Source organism: Hippocampus bargibanti, linkage group LG05, assembly GCF_051943395.1.
Source record: "Hippocampus bargibanti isolate YZ-2025 linkage group LG05, ASM5194339v1, whole genome shotgun sequence".
Lineage (NCBI taxonomy): Eukaryota > Metazoa > Chordata > Actinopteri > Syngnathiformes > Syngnathidae > Hippocampus > Hippocampus bargibanti.
The window spans coordinates 18,279,875-18,307,360 of NC_142738.1; the positions used below are offsets into that span (position 1 = coordinate 18,279,875).

Here is a 27,486-nt window from a genome sequence, read left to right on the forward strand (position 1 = left end):
AAAACGAGAATACTGAATGAATAGCTGAATGAAAGCTCGGATGGTTTGAATTTTATTCAGGCAGGAACGAACGACGCGCTGTCCACCCTTGGGATTGTGTCATGGCGGTGCAGATGGCGGTAAATTCGGGTATGGAGCACGTTTCCTGATTGTTGAATTTTTATTCGCTTATTGGTCGCTCATTAATGAATATGACTTCTCGAAAAACACATTTATATCAGTTTTCAAGACACGGTGTTCCTTATTTTTCAAATGTTACGATCGCATGGTCAACCCTGCGTTTAACATTGTGCTGCTAGGCTAAAGCAGCTAAGAAACGGAGTTACGAATCGATTCGGGCTCCTGCGTTTCAGATTTCTGCAGGAAAAGCATAGGAAACAAACACACACACACGCTTATATTGGGATCACATGTTAATGAGAGGTAGGCTGCCCTGTCCTATGTAAATGTCTTGAAACAAGGAAAGGTTAAAGCAACTCTGGTATGAGAAGAGGTTCCCAGACTTCCCCTGTTGTGCGTAAATCATGAGATAAGAATTTAACAAATTAAACATGTTCAGGGGAAAGACCGGTAACAGTAATACTCATAATACGGCTACATTCCACAAACGTTTAAATTCACAAGTTCCCAAAAAGTGCATCCAAATTCACCAAAAAAGGTTATTGCGCATTTTATGTTTATCCTGAAATTTCACCCAAAACCTGGTGAGGTTCATAACTTTTTCGGAGTCATTTATTCTGTGTACCTGATCTTTGAGATCGCCTGTTCTCGTGTAGGAGCCAGTCTGTGGGGGCCGCTCAAGGAGCTATGGGAGACAGTGGAGGGGGCTGTTTTAAGAAGACAGCCGGAGAGCTTCTATCTACTCGACCTACAGTTGAAAAAACACAAGCCGCACTTTCTGTCCCTCTTTAAGAATCCGGTAAGCTATGGACACAGCCCCCTTCGTCGGGCTACACATTTAATCAAAATGTAATTGTGTGGTAAATTCTTTTCAACCTGCAAAACGTTATAATCCAAGCAAATCTTTTCATGCACAGAATGGCATGGTGTGTTTGCAAGTCGCCAACATTATGAAATGATCCTAAATGTACATTGTTGCTCGCTTAGATGATTCTGCTGTCCCACACCATGCTTTAAACCTGTTTGGCACCCATCTGAAGTTTACTGTAAAACTAAGAATACAACACAAATGCTGACATTGTATATCGTATTTTCACGACCAAAGGGCGCACCGTGTGAAAAGGCGCAGTCTCATTTATGTGTGCCATTTCTGTATTTAACACACACATTGGGCGCACTGGATGAAAGGACGCAAGTTTTATATACCGGTACATATCCTCTACTGCTATACGTACGTCCGCCTCACAACAACACACAGGCATACAAGTATGCGTATTTAAAAAAAACAGATCAGGAGCAAAACTGAGTTTGGTAGTGCTTTATTTATTAATTACAAAGGAATAACATTTTGTAATCATCACTCAATATGCGTCGGCATGGTAAAAAGGAGCACATTACCGGTACCGACTTTTCCGAAAGCTCAAACCACCGTGCTAGCAGACACGTTAGCCCAAGCATCCACAATCCATTGGCAAACTGTGGCGTAACATCCAGCCCTTTTTGTTTGCCTTAAGAATGACGCCTGCTGGAAATGTCTCTTTAGGCAAAGTCTTTCTTTTAAAAAAATCACAATCGCCGGGAGTTTCTCTCCGTTAGCATGGCAGCCTTTTCGCCAGCTTTTCAGAATAATTCGCCGGCCGTCGCTACAGTAGTCCCGGTCCGCATGGAAAAATCGCACAGTTTCATAAAACGCCAGCACCAAGACGGACCTCCTTGGAAATGTTCAATTTTCATTTCCTCCGCTAGCGTTACTGCTCTGAGTGGGACAGTGACAGTCGAAATGCTCCTTCCGCTCGCTCTTAGCTCGCCGATCGATTGCTTGAAGCTTTCCTCCAACTCCGGCCACCTTGCCTTATGTCCGCGTATTATGTCACGGCGGCTCCATTCCCCTGTTCCTCGGCGTAGTTGATAGCCTTCAGTTTAAATAAACTGAGCTTCATAACCATGTCTCTTTGCCATTTTCAGGGTTGTTAAAACAGCAATGTTCTACATGAAACACATACCTGTTCGTTTATACACAAACCACGCCCGCACACCCCCCTCGTTTTCTCTACACGTCCTCCTCATGTTGGTCTCTAACACGTAAAAATCTGAGACGTTTATATGCGCCTTATGGTCGTGAAAATACGGTATTATAACACATGCTTTGTTTGTTTCCACACATTACGAATGGTAAAGTCAATGTAAAATCCCATGAACATGGCAATGTCAAATTACCGTTGGCTTTCAAATAAATTGCAATGGTAAATAAATTGCACTTATAAGTGCTTTATCTGCACCATATTATATATACCCTTTTCACGCACATGTTCATAAACTAACGGGAGGTTCTCCATTACCTTTTAGTTGTTGTTGTAGTACCAACGCATATGTCTACGTGATGTGGAAAGAAATACAATCCTTGAGGTTAAGACATGTAAGGCAAGACGTGATAATAATGGTAGACAAATAATATAGGATAAATACGATCAAGAGATGGTGCTATTACAACAACTGCAGTTGTAACAAAAAAGGAGAATGTTTTGAACATGTACAAAGATGCAAGGCTTCAAAGGTGTGAATTTTGCAGAACGAATATGCTAGGAGCATGAATATCATATATACGTATATGCGGTCATTTTATACTTGACAAAATGAATAAAGTCAAAGCAATAATTGTTCAATATGAATCAGATGTCGATGGAAGTGTTCAATAGTTGAAATTTTGTCATCTAGTTTTGAAGTCACTCAATAAAAAGTTACCTTAATTGTGATGATCATTTTTATTTTTGTTATCATTGAGCCCTACTACTTTGTGTCATCCATTGCATGTGTATTTGCGACAATGTCCCACGTGATGTGTCTGCATCATCATCCACTTCCTCATTTTTAGGCAAAGAGTGCAGAGCAGAGAGAGAAGGTGCGGAAAGCCAGCACAGAAGGTATCGCCATCCAGGGTCAGCAGGGGTCCCGACTCCTTCCAGAGCAGCTTCTTTCAGAGGCTTTCATTCTCAGTGATTTGTTTGACCTTGGAGAACTGGCGGCCGTGGAGCTTTTGTTGGCAGGTCTGTAAAAAAAAAAAAAACACCCAGATGTACAGTGTCTTTAAAGGACAACCGACATCACCAGACAAGTTGTGTCCATAATTTGTAAAATTGTTTCAAATGACTTCTACTGAGTGTATTTTACAAAGATTCCACCGCATATAGCTATATTTTACATTTTAAGACTTAATATTCCGAAAGTCTTGTTTTTGAGTTGGTGACGAGTCCTCACCCTACGTCACTGAAGCAACGCCCCTCACCGAGAAAGGACATACCTTGCATCACCTCAATGCATTTTGCGGTACTTTGTTTAGTCTGAAAACTTCGTGTTGATGGCGAAATTAGAAGGAAAACACATAAATAACGCAATGCTGAATCCTTGTGTGTTGCGCCAAGACTTCTACAGTGAATTTGATGTTTGCTTAAAAAAACGTCCCAGGAGACAATTTACACGGAGTTTTGTCGCCCTCTTCTGCCTTTTTTCGGGTACTGTGAGTACTAAAGAGTTTGTCACTCATTTCTCTCCAGATGCATCAAAATGACAGAAATAAATTCTTTAATCAATTGCAAACATGTATGTTTTCCTCTTCAGAACTATTTGAATCATATCCATAACTGGATGAGTAACAAGAAAGCATCTTTTCCGAATCTGAAGCCATTGTTTTGATTCTCCAGCAAGGCAAGACGTCTTGGGGTGACACCACGAAGAAGGGGGCGGGACCTTCTGAAACTGGCCACTTCCGGGTTCAATTGAAGTAGTTTTTGGACACTTTAAGTCATTTTTATTGGTGTTTTGCATTTGACTAAAAATATCATTTGGGTATTTTAGATGCTATAAAACGTTTTTTCGGATGTCAGTTAGGAAACAAAAAAGTGATGTCGTTTGTCCTTTAAATATGCTAGATACAAAAATCCAACATAGACATGTTTACCATCTTGCCCTTACCTTGTTTGGAATATGTGGTGTTTGACTTTGTTGATTTCTCCCCAGGTGAGCAGCAACAGTCCCACTTTCCAGGTTTGACACGTGGCTTGGTGGCAGTACTCCTCTATTGGGATGGAAAGCTTTGTGTGGCCAACTCTTTGCGCACACTTATTCAGTCACGTCATGGAAAGACCTTCACTCTTGACCTCAGGTAACAGCTTCCACTAATTCTTCAGGTTCATTCAGCCCTCAAGCCCATGCAATATATTACAGGGACTGATTCTTCACAGTCTTTGCAATAGTTTTGAAAGTTTTTTTGGCTTCTTTACCTCTACCTCACCTAGTGGAGAGCTGGTGTCTTTGACGACACATTTCACAGATGAATTGATGAGCCAAGGATTGACCAGGCGCATCCTGAACTTGGTAAATGAGATCAATCTGACCCGTGAGTTTGAGCGGCTTCAGAAGGAACGAGGCCTGGGCAATGAAAAGCACAGGAAGGAGGTAGGGGGAAATATATATATCTATTTTTTACCTGTAAGATATGATATTGTCTTTATCAGCCGTGATTGTCCTGTCTGTCTTCTCATCTCTCAGGTTTCAGACCTCATTAAAGAATGCAGACAGGCCCTTGCGGACAGCTTGTTTTCATGGACATGCCAATCACCATTGACGAAAGATGACACATTGGCTCTCATTGGTCACTTGGAGACAGTTTCGGCTCAAGCCGATGGATCACTTGATAGTGTGAACCTGGCACTGGTCATGGCATTAATGTACTGTTTGGATGTCAGCTTCATTGAGCAAGGCACTGAAGATAGAGAAGGTGAGAATTATTGCATGGATCCCAGACGTCTGCTATTTAGCGGAATTCCTCTATTTTTTTCCGCCCAAGTGATATTTTCTATTTTCATATATAAAAATCCGTATACAACGGCTAAAACATTTGTTTTGAAGGGTGATAGGATGATCGCAATGTGTGATGCTTGAGTCGGCATGCTATTGTGTGTTTTGGTCGATATCGGTTGCTTCCATTGACAATCGGGAACGCTCGGAGTAAAATACCGCGACACTGTGCGCGATGAAACGAGAAAACTAATATGGCAGCTTTTCGCCAGTAAACTTGCGCTAAACATCGTCACATTTTTCATATTTATGTTTAATGTGTTAATTGTATAGACAGTGTAGGTTTTATATACCCCAAGGTCAAAATGGGTAACACCCCCCAAGGTAGTAGAGAATGACCGAGCAAAGATCCTGTGGAACTTCCAGATACAGACTGACAAGATGGTAATGGCCAACCAACCAGATATCGTGGTCATAGATAAAGGGCAAAGGAAAGCCGTTGTCATGGATGTAGCGTTCCCGAGTGATGGAAACATCAGAAAGAAGGAACATGAGAAAATGGAGAAATACCAAGGGCTCAGAGAGGAGCTGGAGAGAGCCTGGAAGGTAAAGGTGACAGTCGTGCCTGTGGTGGTCGGAGCACTCGGGGCAGTGACCCCCAAACTCGACGAGTGGTTGCAACAGATCCCGGGAACAACATCGGATATCTCGGTCCAGAAAAGCGCAGTGCTGGGAACAGCACGGATACTATGCAGAACCCTCAAGCTTCCTGGCCTCTGGTAGAGGACCCGAGCTAAAAAAATGGGGGACAGACACCACCCATGGGGGGTGAGATGAGGATATTTATATATATATATATATATATATATATATATATATATATATATATATATATATATATATATATATATAGATATAGAGAGAGAGAGAGCGAGAGATATTTTGTTTTGATGTAAAGCTTACATGCATGTGATGCATGTGTTCCGGGTGATTGCTCGCTTGGGAGAGCACACGACTTTTCACATTGTCAAGATGTCGTGGAAGAGAGATATCCTACACAAGAGTGGTAGTGGAACGGTGACGTCTCTGGATGGAAGGATAAAGAATTTGTGCAATTGGGCATGGTTAGAAAAAAATAAGTAGACGGATATTCAAACATAAAAATCCGGCTGGGGAAAAGTGATCAACGATGGTGGCAAAGGTTGGCTGTCACTCAAACAGCATTGTGAGGGAAGCAAATATACTCATCAGTGTGTGTTTTCGATCTTTCCTTAGATCTGCTTCAGGCACTTCCACTGCTCACAGAGAGAGAGTATGTGTCGGCAGTGCACGGTCGTTTGATGGACAGCGAGCCATGGAAGCTTCCCGGCCTTCAGGCTGTGTGTCGCCTGACTTGGGCTCTTTCTCTCAGGGTACTATCACAACTACCACAAGGCTCAGGTTAGGTTCACATTTTTTGGAATGTTTAAATTACCAGGACCTTTGATCTATGTGCTCTTCAAATTTAATACATTTAATTTTTTTTCTGGCCAGCCCTCGTGGAGTTCACAGAGGCAGACGAGGCACTTGCAGACCAGGCTGTCTCGGGAGATGTTTTCCTCTTTATCAAAGAGGGTATGCTCGATTGTGTGAGTTTCTTCCAGGAAGAGTTCTACATCCGCCGCCTCCATTCACTTATCACAGATTTTCTGGCACTAATGCCAATGAAGGTGAGCAATCACATTTTTTGTACCAAATGATATAAAAACATTGGCTTCTAAATCTAGAAGTTGAATTGTTTGGTTTTGACAACTTTTCTAGGTGAAGCAGCTACGCAACCGTGCAGATGAGGATGCCCGTTTAGTGCATATGTCATTGCAAATGGACAATGAACCTCCATCATCATTGCGCAAGGACTTGGACCACCTGATGATGCTTGTCAGTACATGCACACAAACCCACACATAAAGTTACTGATAGATTTAGTTGCACTCACACATTTATCATATTCAATACAAAAGCCAAATAAATAAAGTTTGCCTTGACAAAGACGGTACAGTAATGCTTTGACTTGATTGAAACCTTAGAATTTGTCATTCAGTAGAAATATTGCCAAATGTCAAATGCACAGTTCAAATTTAAGATACAAAACTGATTCCAAAAACCCAGACTGAAAACAACTCATATTTAAAATGTTTGTAACAAAAATATTGCATTTAAGTAGAAATCTGTATTGTTCTGTATTGGATGTATTGTTTTGCATGTGTCCCTCTTATTTGATAGTCAGTGATCTTATGGTGGTCAGATAAAACCTTTCCATAAATCTAGCATTTTTTGCACTGGTAGCATTATCCCGATGGCTAAGGAGGAAGTGTTTTTTAAAAGGGTGTGAGCTGCTGTACAGGCAGTGTTTCTATTCCAATTCATCTATGGTTGACAGCGTGGCTCCAATTATCTATTGTGCAACTCTTCCAACACCTTCCTGTGCACGGGGCTGCTCCTTTCACAAGACAGTGACCTTTTGACTGTATTGCTCTTCTGACAAAATGGTCCTGGGTTCACCAGATGGATATTCAGAGCCCAGTGCTTTGCTGTTGTAGATCACTTATAACAACCAAATTTCAAAATGTAATATGGCAGTGGAATTAATGAGTAATTGGGATACTTAGAATTTAGATGAACTCCTGAGCTGAGCTGGTTCCTGTGTGACTGCTATATTTCTTATATATGATAGTTGTCCATGTTAGCGCTTTGTTGCGGCTTCAGTTAAAGCGCTATATAAATCAATATGTATTGTATTGTATAAGCAAAACGAACCTCTTGCTTTAAGCACCAACAACGTCAACAGATAAAACGACAACCAATGTCACTTTTTTGTTTCCTAACTGACATCAGAAAAACGTTTTATAGCATCTAAAATACTCAAAACAGTATGATATTTTTAGTCAAATGCAGAACACCAATAAGAATGACTTAAAGTGTCTAAAAAGTACTTCAATTTGAAACCGAAAGTGGTCAGTTTCAGAAGGTCCCACCCCCATGTTCGTGGTGTCACGGCAAGACGTCTTGCCTTGCTCGAGAATCAGATTCGGAGACTATGCTTTCTTGTTACTCATCCAGTTGTGAATATGATTCAAATAGTTCTGAAGAAGAAAGCATACATGTTTACAATCGATTAAAGAATTTATTCCGTGTCATTTTGAGGCATCAGGGGTGGGAAATGTCGCACCCAAGGCAGAAAATGGCGACAAAGCCGTGTAAGGAATTAATCAGCCCGTTTCCACAGGCTGATTAATTCCTTAGATGGAGCTTTGTCGCCCTCTTCTGCCTCATTTTGGTCCTACACGACGTTTTCAGACCAAAGTACAGCAAAATGCATTGATGTGATGGAAGGACTGCTGCAATGTGTCCTTTTTTCGGTCACGGGCGTTCCTTCAGTGACGTAGGGTGAGGACTCGTCACCAACTCAAAAACAAGACTTCCGGACTATTCAGCGCAAGTCTTAAAACGTAAAATATAGCTATATGCGGTGGAATCTTTGTAAAATACGCTCAGTAGAAGTCATTTGAAGCCGTTTTACAAATTATGGACACAACTTGTCCGGAGACGTCGGTTGTCCTTTAACTGATTCAATTCTTCAAAATAAAATAATGTGCTTGTGTCCTCCTTTTCCACCCCCAGATAGGAGAGTTCTACTGTAAGGATCCATTTGGAATGGAGTTGGGTCTGGAGTTCTGGTGTCCCACAGAGCCCCTTCAGCACAACTCATTGCAAGGGTCTTACCTGGCAATGGCACTGCAAAGGCCTCCACATAAACAGGTAATATTTTTTTCAAATTCCCGGCATAACTATCAGTACTCATATTCTACGCTCTATTTTTATATTAATTTATCATTTCAGTCTGTCTCATTTTCTTGCCATGTATTGTTGATGCAGGTTGTTCTGTCCAAGTTTGTGCGTCAAATGGGGGACCTTCTGCCCTCTACTCTCTACATCTCCTATTTACGGATGCTGAAAGGTCTTGCCAATGGTCCTCAATCTGCACACTACTGCTTTAGCTTGCTGAAAACCAATGGAACTTCACATGGTAAGTGGAATGAAACGATTGCTGTCAATTCGAGGTGATTTTTTTTAAATGTTTCATCACATAACGTTACACAACAAGTATATTCGTTGGCTTGTTTGTTCGTTCGTTTATTTGTTCGTTCGTTCATTCATCTATCTTACAAGCCGCTTATTCCTCACATATTTTTGAATGTAGGTGATAATATCCAGGGAGTAACAGGATGTCCAGTGTCATGGGAGCATTTTTTCCACTCCCTCATGCTATACCATGAAAATTTGCGCCGAGACCTACCAAACCCTGATGCTGTTCATTATCGCCACCCACCTCTTCGGGGAATCACTCAACGAGAACTGGAAGGGCTAACCTCATTTTTGCAGTTACTCACTACAATTATTACATGGGTATGTTTTTCAGGATTATCCATTTCTGATATTTTAGCCATGCCCTGGCCTGGGAATGTTGTGTAAATTTTAACCATTTATGTATTTTCTAGAGTGAAAATGCTCGCCTCGCATTGTGTGAGCACCCCCAGTGGACCCCTGTGGTGGTAATGCTGGGGTTGCTTCAATGCAGTGTTCCACCTGTCTTGAAAGCCAAGCTTTTTCACTGCCTGGCAGCCTTTGGAAAATCACCTGAAATCGCTGCTTCGCTCTGGCAATCATTAGAGTACACACAGGTCTGCCTTTCTTCTCATAACTTAATCTGTGCTTATTGGCAATTATATAAAATGCTCAAGATATGGATTTGTGATGTTTACAAGGGGTTAAACTACTGCAAGGATCCAGACTGACCCTAAATGGTGACATTTTGCTCCAAAAATTTCAGACAATGCAATGAATGTTTTACATTTTCTAAAAAGTAGCAACTTTTTTAAATAGAGGAATATTTTTTTGTTTCTGTCATCTGGTCGACACACATATACTATTTTAGAATGTTACCTGATAGTTCTATTTTTTCCTTTTGCAGATTCTTCAGACAGTGCGTGCTCCTGGACAAAGACAGGCGGCAGGAATTGAAGTAAGTGGTTTACGGTAATGTTAAGTATAAAGTGTCTTTTTATTAAGTTGTAAATTGTTTGATAAATGTAGCACTTGAAACATATTAATTAGAGTGGTTCACATGTTTTTACATGTACTCATTAAGAACATAATGACATCACTTCACTTCGTTGATTCAACTACAGTGAGACCTCAGCTTACGAACTTAATTGGTTCCCAGACAGTGTGTAAGCCAAAAAGTGTGTATCACAAAAAAATGTTTTCCCATAGGAAACCATTAAAGTGGGAATAATCCGTTGCCGCGTTTCCATAAAATATACTTTTCAACTAAATAAGCCTTAAAACTACACACAACATACCTTATTCTATGTATAATAAATGTGCTATTGTACTGTAATGAAAGAAATATACTGCACTGTATAATAAAGTCACTTTATTTACATTTGTGATGGTCATTGATGGCTTGATGGAATGGCGTTGGAGGTCCGAGGTCAAAGGCAATTGCTGTTTGGAAAGAGAGTCACATTCCATAAGGACTGTAATTAAAGAAATAAACTGAGCTATAAAATAAAGTTTTATTTACGTTTTTGATGGTCGTTGATGGCTTATGGAAGGAGAGTCACCTTCCATAAGGACTGTTGGTAACTTAACCTCTGGTGTGGCTTCTCTTTGCTTCTTTGGAGACTCCTCATCATTTTTGCTGATTAAAAACCTCTTAATTGACACCTGTTGCTTTCTGACTTGTAAGGACTTACGAAACTGAGGCATCACAGTACACAGTTCATCATGTTGATGACTCTCATAGCCACAGTCTTTTCTTGATGGAAATGTTCGATAAAAGCCTGCAATTCATTCCACTTTGCCAACATTTCTTTGATGCGCTCACTAAATGCTGCAGCAATCTCCTCCTCCTCTGATCATCTTTTTCCAGAAAAGTCCGGTCTCATCCGCATCAAATACCTTCTGAGGAATGTAGCCTTCTTCATTCACCAGTTCGAGGAATGACGCCTTGTAGGCTTCAGCAGCTTTATGGTCAGAACTGGCTGCTTCACCATGACGAGTGACGCAGTGAATCCCAGTACGGCGCTTAAAGTTCTCGAACCATCCGTGGCTTTAAAATCCTCAATCAGTGCCGAACTTCCAGGTTGCTGCGTGGCGATATAGGCGTGAATTAGCCGTACTTTCTCGCATAAAATAGCTTTACCCACGCTGTCGCCGGATAGCTGCTTTTCGTTAATCCAAATTAACAGAAGTTTTTCAACTTCTTCGATTGCCCGAGACCGTCGCTTTGAGAGCACAGAAACACCTTTTGCAACAGACGCACCTTTGATGGCTTCTCTGTTCCGGAGAATGGTAGCGATGGTTGACTTAGCATAGCCGTGCTGGGCCACTAAATCACACAAACGCACACCTCCTTCGTGTTTTTCACTTATCTCCTTCTTCTTAGCGACGGTGATTTTATTTTGTGTCTTCTTGGGCTGAACACAAGCCTGTGGTGGGGTTTTTTTCGGTCCCATAATAGTAAAATTATCAGCAAAAAGCTCCAAGGAGGCGATCGACGTGTGCATTCAATGAGAGGGGTTGTGGAAAGGTGGCCCGGCTGGAGCGCTGTTCGGTCGTGTGCTTCTGCCGAAGATCACTCCGCCAGATCCGAAGGTCATGTGCTTTGGTGTTCTTCCGCCGAAGATTACTCCACCAGCCGTGGTGGGTGTGTATTATGAAAATAGTGCTTATTATAAGGTTTAATTTTCATAAATTTGTCATTCGTAAGATGAAAAGTTCGTAAGATAAGGTGTAAGTAAGCCGAGGTCTCACTGTACCTTGAAGAAAATTGTCACATGAACTCTGAACTTGCCTGTTGAGCACTTTGCTTCCTTACTCTGTTTTCTCAGGTGGAGCTTAATGAGATTGAGTCAAGCTGTGAGGAGTACCCTCTGACACGAGGCTTCTGTCATTTGATAAGTACATTGGTGGAAAGCAGTCTTCCCCTTAATTTGGGCGCGGGACTACGCGTGCCAGGTTTTCAGCCATACCTGGATTTTTTGCGTGACACCGTCTTCCTGGCTTTCCCCACTAGAGCATATCGACATCTGGCTGAAAAGGTACTTATGCGATTATTCATATTCACAATTTTTACACACTTAGGCACATTCTGTCTTGCCTTGCTAGTGGGAAGTAGCTGACACTGCACTCGAAGTGTTCCACAAACTGCTACGTGATTACGAGCCACAGCCATCAGACTTCGTCCATGAGATGGTGGAGCTGCAGGGCGAGCAGGTCCCGGCCCACAAGCCCCCAGGACACAGCATAATGTTTCACCTGCTCAATGACTCGCCAATGTTGGCCCTCTGTCTCAGCGTGCTGGAGGAGGGTGTACGGCAGTTGGACACCTATGCCCCTTTTCCTGGTCAGTTGCCGGGGGCTGTCACTTTCCAACTTAAATATTCTATGGCTCTTTGTTTCAAGTGTGATGCAATCCTCTTCCAGGCAAGAAGTACTTGGAGTCTGCAGTACTGCACTGCCTCTGCCTGCTAGACCTGACACTGCAGAAGGAGGTGGTGTTCATGGATCTCCTCAGGGAGAGCCAGGCTTCTTTTTTGATTTCACCATTGGAGCAGCTTCTCCAGGGGGTCAGTCCTCAAACCCGCAGGGCAGATCACATTGTGAATGTGGCCAGGTAATAGCTCTTGCTGATCAACAATATTGGTGGTGCTTTGTACAGATTATTAAACAAACTGTTTGTTAACAGATATCTCTACCACAACGACTCCAATCCAGAGGCTGCCTTTCAGAGTGCCAAGATCTTGCGTCGCATAGCAAACTATCCAAAGATTCAAGATAGGCTTGTTGGAGATTTCACACATGACCAGGTAAATTCCTTGGATATTGTATCAAACCAAGTTAGAGGAAGCACTAAGTAAAAATCATAAGTTGAGCTATTTTGTAGTTTCCGGGATATCAGAATCAGAAAACCTTTATTCGTCCCACAATGGGGAAATTTGCAATATACAGTCCCTGACAAAAGCGTTGTCGCTTATCAAAGTTGTAGGAACAACAAATAATAACTTGACTTGTAGTTGATCTATTGGAATCAGAAATGGCTTATATGAAAGGCAAAGCCCTCTCGATTATGCTTATTATACCAAAATAAAGTTTTGTATCATTCATTGAGTTTTGCAATCGCAATAAAATTATTGGTGTTCTCTGACAGTTTAGTTGTGCATTTTTTCCTGAAAGGTGTCTGTTAGTTTACTTAACAAACACATTTAATTGTTTACAAACTATCTTACAGCTTTTATTATATTATGTCCTCAATAGAATCAAGTTCAGATTTTTTTTCTGCTGTTGCCTTAGGTTGTGAGTGACAAGTTAATGGCCGGCTTTGTGGAGTGTCTGGATAATGACGAGGCAGAAGAAGGAACTGAACCAGAAAATGGTGCATCACTTGTCTCTCTTCTCTTCTTAAAATGTGTTTGAATATTTGTTTAACCAAACCCTAAATTTCTAGAAATAGATTCCCAAAAGAAGGTGTCACGAATCCGACATGAAACCCAAGTTCATATTCTCAACCTTCTCATCACCTCTTTGGAACTGAAAACACCCAATCTGGCATTGTATCTCTTGGGGTATGATGTCAAGAAGCGTGTGCCCTCCACCAACCTGCAAGATCCGGGTAAGGATGTTGACATAGCATCTTCATTTTTGATACCCAGCAAACAATTGAAAATTAGCAGATGCGCAATTTAGCAGTGTATTCATAGCTATATTTTGCAGGGGTTTTAGGGTGTCCGCGGAGTTGTTTGCATGCCATCCTGAGTCTCCTGCAGAGAGGCACTGAGAAAAGGTCAGGACCCGCCCTCACTCAACATGCTCCACACCTGGCTGAGCTCTGCTACCAGGTATATAATGCACCCTAACATTTGTTTCTTTCCAGCGTTGATCAAGTTCCTCTCAAATGGCTTAATTTCATTTCTCGCATTCACAGGTGATCTACCAACTGTGTGCCTGCTCTGAAACTTCTGGACCAACAATGCGCTATTTGAGGACAAGCCAGGACTTTCTTTTCTCACATCTGCAACACCTGCCTTTCATCTTGCCTGGTGAGTGCATTCATGAATTAATGGATTAAAAAGAACAACAATTACAAAGATTACATCTGTATGAAGCTTATTTATTAGTCTAGGGTCATCCAAAGTCAGGGGACTTTTTGGGTGTAGTTTGCATACTCGAACTGCGCATGCGCAATGCGAACGTTTAGTGTTAACGACACTGTCCCCGGTGCTAATTCGGGATACATAGAACTATACTTGTATTTGTAACTTTCGTTTTCATCATGTCATAATAACCATCAAAGAAGGACAATTAAGAATCACAACATTGAAATACAACCACAGATTCAAAGTAGAAATAAATCTGCAATAATTGGTTGAATGAAAATAATTCGAGCACATGAACTTTCTTTCTGATGTTCTCAGGGGACCAGATTGCTGCCCTGTCCCAGATGTGTTGGCTCATGAAAACGGCTGCAATCGAGCTGAGAGTGACGTCACTGAACCGCCAGCGTTCACATACACAGCGCCTTGTCAACTTGCTGCTCGATGACCAGCCGCAGTCACAGCATGCAGGTGTTATATTGATGTGTATCCATGAACACTTGTTCAATGTCTTCAAAGCAAAACTTTAAAATGATGAACAATATGTTTGAAACCATTTCCAGTACAAACCTTGTCCAAGGCCAAACATTCCTATTCGAGATTTTCCTAAAATGCGTAATGTAATTATTTTTGGCCCATGACCCACCCTCTGAAATGGTTGAACAATTTTTACCCGCATGAAAAGCAATGAACCTTCACACTCAATACAAATACTGTATTAATACAACCTGTAATACAAATAACAATGACTATTCCTAAAAACGATTTGGGTTGAGTATATGCACATATAAAAAAAAAAAACTAAAATGGTCTTACATCATCAGGAAACAATCTTGTATTTTTATATAATAAACGTAATGTTCCTCACAATCTGCAACAACACATTATGATTTTGCCTTTTAAGCTGAAGGAGAAGCCGGGATGGAGGAAGAAACTAGATCCGTCAGTGGTTTCCTACATTTTGACTACGTTTCAAAAGGTATGTTTAATCTTGGTCACATTCCCAGAAAAAAAGTCAACCAAATCCATAATATTCCACAGGTAATGACACTCCTCCGGTGTTTATTGTTTGACCGTTTCACCCCTCTCGGTGGCAAAGGGAATAGCGGAGAATATAATTTTTATTATGTTTTGCAATCAATGTGTAAAATTCAATTTTCCTTTTTACACCGTAAATGAAAAAAAAAACACCTCAATCTTTCAGTAAGTGAAACAGGTGATGCTTGAAAACTTCAACTGCGCTCCTTGTGAATGATGTTGAATGGAAACACATAGCGATTACCCAACACCAGTGCCTGTTAAGTGGGACACTCACCTTTTGACCATGCACCCTTAAAATAGGCCGACTGACAAGTCTGTAAGCAGCTGTGATGCAAACTAGTGAATGCACGAGTGTCAGTGTCTTGCATAAAGACACCACTGGTGTTGGGAGTGGAGGGTCTTTAAGTTGGAACGATAAGCCACACTTCTTGTTTCATGTCATCAGTACGCAGAAAGTTACTGAGTGTGTTGGATGCCATCGACTTCAGCCAAGATATGCCTGAGCTGCTGCAGCTGGACTTTTTTGAGCGCACTCAGATAGAGCAAGTCATCTCCAACTGTGAACATGTCAATGAGCAAGGACACACTGTGTGCAATGTAAAGGTGGGTTTGTTGGTTTTACTCAATGTTGTGAAGCCGTGACGGTTTTATCAATATATAAATTGTCTTTCACAGCTGCTCCACAGAGTGCTGGTTGCTGAGGTGAATGCTCTGCAAGGAATGGCAGCTATTGGACAGAGACCACTGTTATTGGAGGTGCATGAAGTAGAAATGAACTACTCCGATTTTATGTTCACCTTTTTTTGTGGTTGGAATACTGGTGACGCGTTTGTGTCATTTGACCTCAATAAATTAAACAGTGATGAAAATCCACCATTTTTTCCTGGAATTCTGGCTTTTCTAATTTTTTTATGAAAATTCCTCTATAAAATTCAGGACAAATTGCTGAAAATTAATCTGGATATTAATTAACATTGAACAAACGTGTTTGAATTAGTCTTGCATTCATGAGCGTAGCCATGTTGAGGCACAAACACTCGTAAAAGTAACATCCTGCCCCTCACATTCTCATGGCTTCCCCATATCTCAGATGGGGAGAACAGAAGCCACATGTGCATACAGACGACGGAAGATTAATCATTGAATGTCGGGTATTTGAATTTACACTTGTATTTTCAAGAAAATCAATTTTCATCTCTGATGAAAGCATTGTGTTTTCGACAGGAAGTGAACTCGATCCTACAGCAAGTGGTGGAACGTAACCGTGTCCGGCGGAGTTTGAGTGCAAAGCGACATGCGTTGCAATCTTGGAGGAGCCTCGTGGAGACGCTCTTGACCGCCTGCCCTGCTGACCTCGTAGCTGTCGAAGAGAGACAACTAATCATCAGAGACCTGCTTCTAGACCTGCATGACAAGGTAGATGATGCAGTTAGTCCAGCTGTGAATACTGGAATCAATTCCAGCTATTTGTATGTAATTTCTGCTGGTGTACCACATGTTACTTAGGTTCTATCTGAGGATGCAGCGGGAGAGCTAATGCCCATTGTTGCTGGGGCTGTCTTCACTCTGACTGCTCACCTCAGCCAATCAGTGTTGTCCGAACATCAGCATGGGGCTGGATTAGAATCATCATCTGGTTTTGCCTCAATAGCAAACTCTGCCCTTCATATTATCCTTCGCAAGCTGCTGGACTTCATCCTTTCAACTGGTGCGTATAAACCTCCACCAACTTCAAACTCTACCAACATTATTGTAACATTATCTTTTACATCTTGAGGAGGAGGATACCAGCGTGTTCGAGCACATTTATATGGCTCTTTGCTGTACTATCTTCAAATTGCTCAGAAACCTGAGGAACCAGATACTTTGCAGATGGGTAAACCAAAAATATTATCATCATACCAATAAGCTTATCTGTAAGACACTGTATCATTATGGAAATGTGGTCATCCCATCCACATTTTTCTGTGTTCTTCTAGCTGGGAGGGCAATGTGGGAACGTCTCACAGCCCCTGAAGATGGCTTCTCCAAACTCCAGCGAGAGAACCTCACTATCATCGAGAGTTATGGCAGCGCACTAATGGAGGTGGTGTGCAGGGATGCATGTGATGGCCATGAAATTAGCAGGGTATGTTTCTGTCTCTTGTGTTTTCACGAGTGAATGCAGTTGTACTCCTGCAGGGATGCATTGTTGGTGCTTTATTTGTCACATGTATAAGTGCTGTGTGACTCTGGAAAACAAACAAAAACAACTATTACAGAGAATGTAAAGAAATGTTATTATGTCTGTGCGCATATTGGTGATGTCTCAAATTGAGATGCAAATTATCCATAAAATAAAATACACATGTTGAGAATTAAAATGATTGATCTCAGATTGTTGCATTGTTGAGCAGGCTGAATGCCAACGCAAAGTGTGTAGAATACCATATGTACTGTATGTGCGCAGTACGCTCGTGTCATCTCATGCTAAACACCGGAAGTGTTTGGGGATGGTTAACCAACGAATGAATGTTATTTTAAAAAGTTAGTTAAAAGTAACCCACTCCAGTTCATTGTTTGATCATTTCAACACAACTAACAAATGGGGATTTGGGTTGCGAGTCCAAGCTCTAGTTTTTAGATAACATAATGTTATTTTACTTCCTTCGAGGATGACGAAAAAAATGTTTGCAGATTCTGGCATTTCAATGTCTTTCAATCCGACAAAAGATATTTAATACTGTTGATTTCTGCTATTCAAGTAAAATGGTTTTTGAGCTTAATTGTCGAGCAAGTAAACTTGTGAGTCAAGCTACCTTTGTTCTCTCACTGACAATAACATCTTGCAGATGCTCGCCCTGGCGGTGCTTGACCGTATCCTGTCCATCGACCGCCAGAACCAGTGGCTGGTTTACGTTTGCAACAGCGGCTACTTGCGCTCACTCGTGGAGAGCCTTCGGCAGGATGACATAGCCCTGCAGGGCCTGCTCACACCTCAGCCTCCCCTCCTCAAGCCACTCTACATCTACGAGAGCAAAATGGTGAGGTGTCATTTTTATTTCTTCACCAGAGGCTTTTGCAAGTTCCATTTTCAGAAGGCTCAATGGCAGCTGTGTGTCTGCAGGCCCTGCTGACTCGCGTGGCCAAGACGAACCAAGGTGCTGTTGAACTGCTCCGCTGCGGTTTGGTAGCACAACTAATTGAGTGTCAGGTGTTTGACATGATACCTGACAGTGAGGCTCACAGGTAAGAGTCACACTTACCAGTGGTTCAACAAAACCACATCTCGTCATGGAAATGACTTGAACGTGTCTGCTGGTGGGTACAGGGAGATTAGGGACCCTTCAGGTTTCATCCCCAGCCCAATGGACAGATACAGACAGATTCTTTTACCCACCCTGAGGCTCTTCCAGGTGATACTCACCTCGACCACTATGAATCACCAGCAGGGGTCAGCACAGGTAAGAACACTGATAAATTGTTCGCTTGTATTCTCATTCTGGAATTTGCATTTGTGGATATCTCAGGATACAACAATTTGAGATAACAAATGGTGTGCACTTATGGACTTTGTGCAGCGGCCTCAATCTGCATTGGTTGTCGCCCAGCACAAGAAGGCAGGCTCAGTGATCACCGTATTGGACGTTTTTCATCTAATCTTTAAATTTATGGGCCGGAAGGGGTTCTTTTGTAAAATTCAACTTTTATTATAAATACTGCTTCCTTAGCACAGGTTAAGCATAGCTTTTGTTGTGTTGCCATCTTCAGAACACAATGCTCTCCATACATGGAAAGTGACTATTATTTGTGCAGCTCTGATTGTCCATACTCTATCAGTTATCTTGTTGTAAAATTGCTATTTAATTATCAAAAAGGAAAAAATGGTAGAATTTTTAACTGTACTCACTTAACACTATGCAAGAGCTGCGCCAACAATAGGAACATAGTTTTCTGTTTCATTTGTCACTGCCTGATATTTCTCACATGCACATTCATTTTAATTAGGAATGAAAAGTTTAGTTGATGTGTGAGTCCAGTTGTTTTATCAATGTATAATGTTTCTAACCGCTTTGGAGCGTCCGTCTTTTATCAGTGTGCATATGTCGTGTTTATAGATTCTCCAGTGGCTGGTAGTCCATGCAGACACTATCCAATCATTGTTGCGCTGTCCAGAGCTCAGCATAGGAGCGTTGCAGGAGCTCTCGTTGATTACTGGTATCATCAGTAAGACTGCTCTTCCAGGTAATACAACAAATTCTTGACAAAACAAGATGAAAATGAGGACATTGTTTCTGGTGACATTTGGTTCAGGAGCCCCCGAGATGGTCAGTGAAGTCAATGGTGCTGCTCTGATGGAGTTTCAAGGTCACATCAACAGATTCCAGGTTAGATTGGTTATCCTCTCAAAAGTGTTTATCGTGTCTTCTTTAGCATTTGTTTTATTGTTTTGTCAAAACATGCTTATGTAGTGTTGTTGTTGTTTTTTTTAAAAGCGATTATGCTTGTTGCTGCTCAGCCGCCTGGCAGGCAGTGAGCGAGAGAGGTTACTGAAACAAGCGCAGATGACTGCACCCGGAGACACCGCAGAAAGGAGAGAAGAGATGGAGGTGGCCATGCAACAGGTAGGAGGTATTATGATTGCATAACACCAAAGTTAATGACAACATATGAATATTTTATAGTCGGCACTGGCTGCCTGTTTCATAATTTTTAATTTAAATTCCTTTATGTGCTCTGTGTACTTACATTGGTAAGTTTTGTTACAACGCAAGTACAAAAGTCAGCCACACACCACATGTAGGAACTTTGCTTTTTAAAAACAACTAGGTCCAATGAAGTGAAAAGACGTAAGGTGAAAAGTGACAGTTCCCTGTTCCACGTATCCCCTTTTAATTTAATACAACAGGTTACATGAATGACAGCGATGGGTGTTCTGTCTGTCGTCACAGTGCACATCCATGTCATAATGTCATTGACCTATGCTGCACTCTGACCTCAGGTTTGTGCTAACATCATGGAATACTGCCAAATGCTGCTGTTGCAGAGCTCGGCTCAGGCCCAGTTCTCAATCTGCCTCTTCAGCCCGTTTGGCAGCGAGCCCACTGGCAGGGATGGAGGACGCGCAGGTCAGACCCGCAATGAATGACAACACACTGTCTGTGATTCACTAAATATGAAATTAAACATTGAAAGCTGAACACAAAATAGTGGGGTCAGATGCATTTGGGGTTTTCCATTCATTGTACGGGTGAAACATAATTTGAGGTTTGGATGTGGAAGGAATTAAACCAGTAAGTCAAGACAAAACTCTTGTATTAACTTAATTTATTGATCATTGTTTTTTTTTTTCTAAATCAAGTTGTGATGATCGGTTGAACGAATTTTTCAATTGATCCAAATATAACAGAAGCTCACTTTGGGTTGCCAGGCAGGCAGGACATAGTCAGCTGATGTCCTAGTCCCAAATACTTGACTGCAGTATCAAGGTTCCACCAGTAGAGGATGACAAGAGACTGGGCAGTCTTCATTGGGAGTTTGAACATTTCACATGTTGAATTCAGTCCGCAAATATAGTGGCAGAAATTCAGTGCCAAGCTGTTTTATGCAACCAACTTAGAAACATAATTTTGTTCTTACAGCTTTCGCTAACAACCAGCACATCAGGGCAAAAGAGAACGCAGATTGAAAAGGGCTATTTTCAAAGCGATGATAGTATTTGAGCGCGTCTTAATCTCAAATATTTGCAATGTCCACCATGAACCATGAGTCTTGTGTACAGATCTGACGTCTAGTTTGCCCAACATGGCATACTCACGAGCCCCTAGCCTGGGCCTGGTGCTCTTCCTGCTGAAGAACAGTGCCACAGACTTCTTCCGCTTTCACCAGAGTCACAGGCAGAGTCTGGGCAAGCTGCGGAGTCTGGATCAGCTGCCCCCCGAGGAGCTCAAGGAGGTAATGACGGATGCGATGCTAACTCAGTCGAACGCAGACACGCATCATCTGAGCAAACGTGTCATTTGTAGTTGTGCCAAGGCCTGGTGCCCGGTGCGGGAGGTGTGGAGAAAATCTCATCGGTCCAAAGAAGCCTGCTGGCCAACAAAAGATTGGTGCACCTCATCAACAATAGAGCCAAGCTGCTGGCCCTCTGCTCCTGTATCCCTTTATATGGAGCTAACGCTACATGTGCTCATTTAAGGGATAACACACTCTATGTTGAGTATTACAATGTCTGCAGATCCTGAAGCTTACATTTTCTGAAGGACTTAATAGTAGAAAAGGCCACGCGAGCTCCGATGCTCACCGCTGTTTAAATGAGTGCCTCCTGATCTCTATCAAATGTTGTAGTGGTGTACCTTGTGGACAAACCTTAACCCCCTCGCAGATATCATTGAGACATGTCTCTTTGTGCTGTGGCGCCACCTGGAATATTACTTGCTGCACTGTACCCCCACCGACCCAAAGGACTCTCCGCTGCCCGGGGCCACCTTGTTTCAATCTCGCCTTGCGGACGGTAAAGTTTTCATGAACTTGTCTGCTACTTTATTTGTCCACTTCCATACACCACAATAACATTTATATCATGACATCGACTAGTCGCCATGCCTTGTGTTTGGCTTGACGAGCAGGTAGAACTGCTTGTGCTAACAGATGATGAATAGCCACCCGCACAGAAAAAAAAAAAAATCTTCTTTTCCCGTGACTGTAAAGTTTCCTTGAGAGTTTTGAAAGGCGCTTAGAAATTACATGTATTATTATTATAATATGAATGAAATGGGTCTGCCATTATGAAATTGCCCTTGCTGCATCATCCACTTGTTTACCCGTTTTATGCATAATATATGATAAAATGTATCTGCCACATGTTTTGAATTTGATATTTATGTGCTTTGTGGGTTGGATGCAGGCGTTAATAAAAGGCAAAAGGTTGGTAAACACTGATTTGTCAATATGGATTGCATCAGCCTGCAGTCAAAATCTGCGTATGATTCACAGTGATTGACATACATTGGGTGAAACCTGCATATTCTTTTAACTTTAAATAATGTTTCTAAATATGTCACTATGCGTTTTTGCAAGAAAATCTGCAACGCGGCGCTGACGTGTGTACGCCTTTGACACGTCAGCGCCGTGGTGTGTGCGCATGTGACGCCACAAGGTCACAAAAAAAAACAAAAATGGGTGGAAACATACTGTTACTTTTTCCCCCGACAGATTCGTTTGGAAGCCTGCAGGCAAGCACTGGACGTGGAGCTATCTCGCGGGTCAATCGGCAAGATTTAGAGCTGGTAAGGATTAAAGGAGGGTTAAAGGAACGTTTTATTAATGTTCCTTGATTGGTAGTGATCAATTAGTTTAGCCTGAACGAGTGCAAAAGAGCTGTAAAATACACCTACACCTCTATGTTGATATATTTGCCTTGTATGGCGACACAGTCCGTGATGGGTCCAACGAGACGTAATGTGTATATTTTGTACAATACAATACATAATGATTTATATAGCGCTTTAACAACAGCTGAAGCTGTAACAAAGCACTTAACATGGACAACATCCTATACAGGAAATAAAGCAGTCACAAAGATGGTAGTGAAACTACTAAAGTAAAAGAAAGATAGTACCCAGCTAGATTATTTTCACAATTGTTTTTCATGTACCTGTATTCCGCACTATAAGGTGCTTCGGAGTATAAGGTGCACCTTCTATGAATGGTCTGTTTTAAAACTTTTCAAATGGAGGCGCGCCGCATTATAAGGCACATAGAAAGAAGCCACTATAGTGACTGGTTGCATTATGCAATCACTAGATGGAGCTATGCTAAAGAAATACAATACAATATAGCTTGATTTGTATAGGGTTTTCACAAACGCTGCACCTGCAACAAAGCGCTTTACAGATTTAACAAGCTACGTCCAAGAAATCTGAATATTGATCCATAAATAATGTGCATTGGATTATCAGGCGCATTCTCACCTTTTGAGAAAGGTGAATGTTTTTATGTGCACCTTATTGTGTGGAAAATACAGTACATGAAAAATAATTGAAATTAGCAATCAAAAATATTAACTCATTTCTGTTGCTAATTATACGCGTGTCGTAATGTTTCAGAAGTAAAACCACCATTTGCCTTGCGTTGCAGTTGAAGAGTGACATGGCCACTGGTTTCGGAGAGGCTCTCCAGAGGAAACTTCTGGAGGTGGAAAGCTTGTACGGCCAAGTCCGTTCACGCTACACCTTCATCCAAGCTCTTGTACGCAGGATCCGAGGCCTCCTCAGACAGCCCAAAAGCTGAGAGTTCTCAATCATGGACAATTTTGACGAAAAACAGAACATCAACAGCAAGGAGCATTTTAAATTTTCTTTACAACGATTCTCGAGCAAGTCCTTTCAAATATCACATGGCTGTTTGACTGATTATGTTTACTGACATTGCAAGGACAGTTCTTTAATGGACAAGAAATGAACATTTCTGAAAATAAGTGAGCATGTTTGCCTGTTTAATTCTTTTTGTGTGCAACTACATTTTGGATACAATTTAATGTGTGGCGACTTTTCATTGCTCTACAGAATTCTCATTTGACCCTCCTCTTGTGCTGCCTTTTTGTCTGGAGTATTATGGCTGACATTGGAATAAAAATACACTTACTAAATGAGTAACAACAAAAAAAATGTAAAAAGCAGAAAAGGGGCATATTTTTTCAAAAATAAAGGAATTGCTGGTTAAGTGTTGATACATTGAGGTGGTCTGATGAAGATCTACATGCTTAATTTTGAAATGATAGTCAATATTTCGTGGACAAAGTTGCTAGCTTGAATAGTCACCATTCTTCTGGTATTTCAAACTATTGAGCAATTGTTCTGTTCACATTGATTACAACCACTGACCCCCCCCCCCAACCTGTGCCCTCTGCATCATTGAGCAGTGTCGCATGTGTCGGTTGTTGCTTAAAATAACATAACCAAAGTAATAAGGGAAGTGGAAAATGCTTTTTATAGATTTGACAGTAAATTTCACAGCGCAAGAGATATTTTACAATTTTTCAAAGTATTTTTTTTCACCGTTGGGAAACCAAAATATTTTCAGAGAATATTTGGAAACGGAAAGGGGGAAAAACTTTCAAAACTATTGTTTTTATTTTTACTTTGTATATGTACATGTTTTATTGTTTTAATAATAAATGCTGAATTCTGTTAAGTTTATCATACGAGAAATCGGTCATAGTTGTGGGGAGATAAAGTTTAACATCTTGTCCAGTTAATTAGTGATTCCCTCTTACAATTATTTAATGTATTATATTATATTATGAATATGTATCGGATCACAATGAAAGTGGTTTATTTGACCCGAAAGCATTAATTGTGGAGTTATACTGTACTATGTAATTTTTTTCATTGTACTTTTCCCCATCTTTTATGATGTATTTTAGGAGTCCTTAGAGAAGTTAAAAAAACACCACAAATAAGCTGGATCCACAAGTATTTAATGTTGTTGTACACCTGTGAAATGTTTGGAGGTGAGGAAATGCACACATACAAATGTTTGCTGGAAATTCAGGACGTGCACACAGTGACGCTTTGTGCTTTTTTTAATTTTATTTCTTGACTGAGAAGGGTTAAAAAACAGGCACATCCATCCCCTCTGCATCAGTTCATAGAACCAATGCATGTCTCACTGCAGAACACCTGACAAAATGTAGGTTATAAAACCTTTTTTTTTCCTTCTGGAGATTTGTGCTATTTTCCAACAGCTCATGCTCATCATCTATAAATTACTTTAAATAATACAATTACTTATAGCATTAATTGAAAAAAAAAAAACATTTACATTCTTGCACCAGCTTGTTAACATCTGCTTCGAAAAAGAGAAGCTGCTCTTTGCAAACTACAGTCATGATTTTGAACATTCAGTCTTGCTCGTGACCCAGGGCTGAGGATGTTGGCGCTTGTTGCACTGCACCGGAACACACAATTTCTATTTTGGTGAACAAAAAAAGTGAAATGTGGTATTCTGTTCAGCTGTAACAGTTTACCCAAATGTTTTTTGTCTGTTCGACATGGTTGGCTTAACATGGGGGGACGGTCCAATCCTCAGGACTGTCGTAGATGTGCAGAAAGTTCATTGTGAAAGTTCAATCAAATCGGGCAAATGTAATTATATTTAATTTTTATGTTCAGTTTCTTCTTGCCTGCCTTCGTTCGGGTCACTGGAGCTCATCACAATTGACCTTTGGGCCAATGGTAGGGTTACACCTCGCATTGATCACCAGGCAATAGCATGGCTAAAGTATTTTCAACATCATTTTAGTGTGGATGCTAATTAAGTCCTTCAACCAGGTAGTTGTATTAAAATATTTTAAAGACTTTCTGGTGCACTGAAAGTGAGCAATTGTTCTTGGGTGACTTCCCTCATCAAAAATATCCATCCGATAATTTGACATAAGAGGATTGCTTAGCAGCCCTCTAAGATGCTATGTAACTCGGCTATGTTTCACGGCTTTATCGTAAAAAGTCAAGTGAGCGTGAGGGACACCATCATCTTGTTCACAGTTGAAGAAAACGAGGGAGAATACTGACACATTCTAATGTTTCTTAAGGTTTTTTTTCTAGATTACCCTAAAGAGGTAAGGAGCTGGGAAAAAAATATTTTTTAGAAATAGGCAGTTATACTGTACAGCTAAGACTTAGTAGTTGTTGCAGTACAAGTCCACGAGCTCATGGAAACGTCAACGCAGAAAGCATCTCAGTCCTAGTGTTCTATGAGTAAGTAATACAGCACATCTCTGAAAGTGATCAAAGATTGAAAAAGTGTGGGGAGAAAAAAAGGCAGTTCATCCAGCACTTGCGTTGTCCTTTTTGGCCCAGCAAAGAGAGGAAGTCTGAGTGCCCTCAGACACACAAATTGCAGACAAAGTCCCGGCATCCTCACGAGCTGTCCGAGGCCGCTTCCTGCGCGACGCCGTCCGCTATGTTGCCATTGTTGGCGTGACCACGCGAGGGCACCTCGCCCGTCACAGCCACACGAATCACTTTCAGCCAGCGCTGCTTGAGCTCCTCGCTCTCGGCGGCGAAGCTGTGGACAGATTTGGACTGGGAAAGGCGGAAGCATGCTATGGGCTCGGCGGGGCGGCTGCTGTCATCGACCGAGTAGCCGAGCAGGGGGATGGTGCTCTGGGCCTTCACGTCCTGCGGACATATCACTTCATTAATATGTGATGTTTCTGGACTAATATTTGGACAGTCATGATATTTATTGATTGAGAGGAATGGTGCTGATGGACTTCTTTTGTCACCCTCGATCATTTTCCAATCTGCAAGCTCAACACATGGAGGCCGATTGAACACAGCCTCTGCACTGTAAGGTCAATATGCTAACCACTGGACCCACTCTTTTGACACACATACATACATGTATATCGACAGGTAACATCCGAATTATGACCGAGTTCCGTTCCGACCAAACTGTCGTGAGTCAAAATGGCCGCAAGTGAAAATCCATTCAAAATGTTGAATAGAGACTCGGAGGCTAAATGACTCGCAAATCCTGGTGCCACCACGCGGTCAATTGCTGTGGGAGTGAGATGCTGGCTGGCTGGCTGGCCAAAATTGTCATACACGTTGCCGGCCTGCTAGCGCGTTGCGGTGCCAGGCGTAGAATAAAAATGTTAAAAATAGGCTCTGGAGGTCGTGGTCGTACATCGAGCTGGTTGTAAGTCGGATGTTATCTGTACATGTATATACAGGTAACATTCGAGTTACGACCGGGTTCCGTTCCGACAAAATGGTCGTAAGTCAAACGGCCGTAAGTCGAGATTCATTCAAAATGGCTGATGTGACGTTTACACTACAGGATAGTATACGATGTCAATCTGTTGTTTTTATGCAAAGTCAAAGTCAAAAGTCAGCTTTATTGTCAAATATGCTAATATGCATGACATACAGCACAGATGAAATTAATGTCCTCTCGGACCCAGCATGCAAGGCACTAATAACGTGGCTAAAAAAGACATACAATTGACAAACAGACAATACATGTAATTTCTGAATGTAAAGTGAGGTAGTGATGTATGTAAAGTGAGCAACGTCTACTATTGAATATTATTACATACCAAACTGTTTCCAGTTAAATTATAAATCATAACTTTTTGTGTCATTTTTTTCATTTTATATTCCGTATTATCGATTTTTATTACTGTGTCGTTCTGCTGACCAAATACGCACGGCTTCCCACATATACACGCTCCCGAGCGCCGACCCCCACCCGCCCCGGCGTCGGTGGACACTCCCCCTTTGCCGGTGCCATTGTGACAGGTAGCGCAACTCCATCACGCGCTCGCTGGCCAAAATTGTCGTACGCG

General features: G+C 41.5%; 2 protein-coding genes across 15 annotated transcripts in view; one reads left to right on the top strand and one right to left on the bottom strand.

The window, feature by feature from the left end:
• nup205 (nucleoporin 205) lies at window positions 1-24,685 on the top strand. 2 transcript variants are annotated; one of them, XM_088997088.1, is made up of 42 exons: window positions 1-129; window positions 777-919; window positions 2,993-3,164; window positions 4,135-4,279; window positions 4,413-4,572; window positions 4,666-4,894; window positions 6,190-6,354; window positions 6,448-6,623; window positions 6,715-6,831; window positions 8,575-8,712; window positions 8,830-8,980; window positions 9,155-9,360; window positions 9,453-9,635; window positions 9,926-9,976; window positions 11,850-12,059; window positions 12,127-12,364; window positions 12,445-12,634; window positions 12,707-12,827; window positions 13,312-13,393; window positions 13,466-13,630; window positions 13,732-13,856; window positions 13,943-14,057; window positions 14,433-14,582; window positions 15,016-15,090; window positions 15,598-15,755; window positions 15,828-15,908; window positions 16,377-16,568; window positions 16,659-16,860; window positions 16,930-17,028; window positions 17,132-17,280; window positions 17,984-18,175; window positions 18,259-18,380; window positions 18,463-18,595; window positions 19,250-19,376; window positions 19,446-19,519; window positions 19,628-19,756; window positions 20,134-20,260; window positions 20,914-21,086; window positions 21,158-21,287; window positions 21,517-21,645; window positions 22,347-22,420; window positions 23,271-24,685. In XM_088997088.1, exons 1-42 carry the CDS (start codon window positions 102-104, stop codon window positions 23,421-23,423), a joined length of 5,979 nt encoding a protein of 1,992 aa, XP_088853214.1. In that variant the 5' UTR covers window positions 1-101; the 3' UTR covers window positions 23,424-24,685. The 2 variants fall into 2 exon arrangements, with proteins under 2 accessions (XP_088853214.1, XP_088853215.1); XM_088997089.1 differs by having other exon boundaries at window positions 23,240-23,374.
• The window catches only part of fgd4a (FYVE, RhoGEF and PH domain containing 4a), a 64,497-nt gene continuing 61,606 nt past the window's right edge, over window positions 24,596-27,486 (bottom strand). For all 13 annotated transcript variants that reach the window (XM_088997094.1, XM_088997103.1, XM_088997099.1 and 10 more), the window contains one exon: window positions 24,596-26,314. In XM_088997094.1, the coding sequence (XP_088853220.1) occupies window positions 26,054-26,314 (261 nt within the window). In that variant the 3' untranslated portion in view covers window positions 24,596-26,053. The remainder of the gene's footprint in view (window positions 26,315-27,486) is intronic.

Bases quoted from the DNA above. Each gene is read 5' to 3' on its own strand.
- nup205 (XM_088997088.1), top strand. From the start codon at position 102: ATGGCGGTGCAGATGGCGGTAAATTCGG. The intron at 14,058-14,432 runs GTGAGTGCATTC...TGATGTTCTCAG, and splicing joins CCTGCCTTTCATCTTGCCTG to GGGACCAGATTGCTGCCCTG. The intron at 19,377-19,445 runs GTAATACAACAA...CATTTGGTTCAG, and splicing joins CAGTAAGACTGCTCTTCCAG to GAGCCCCCGAGATGGTCAGT.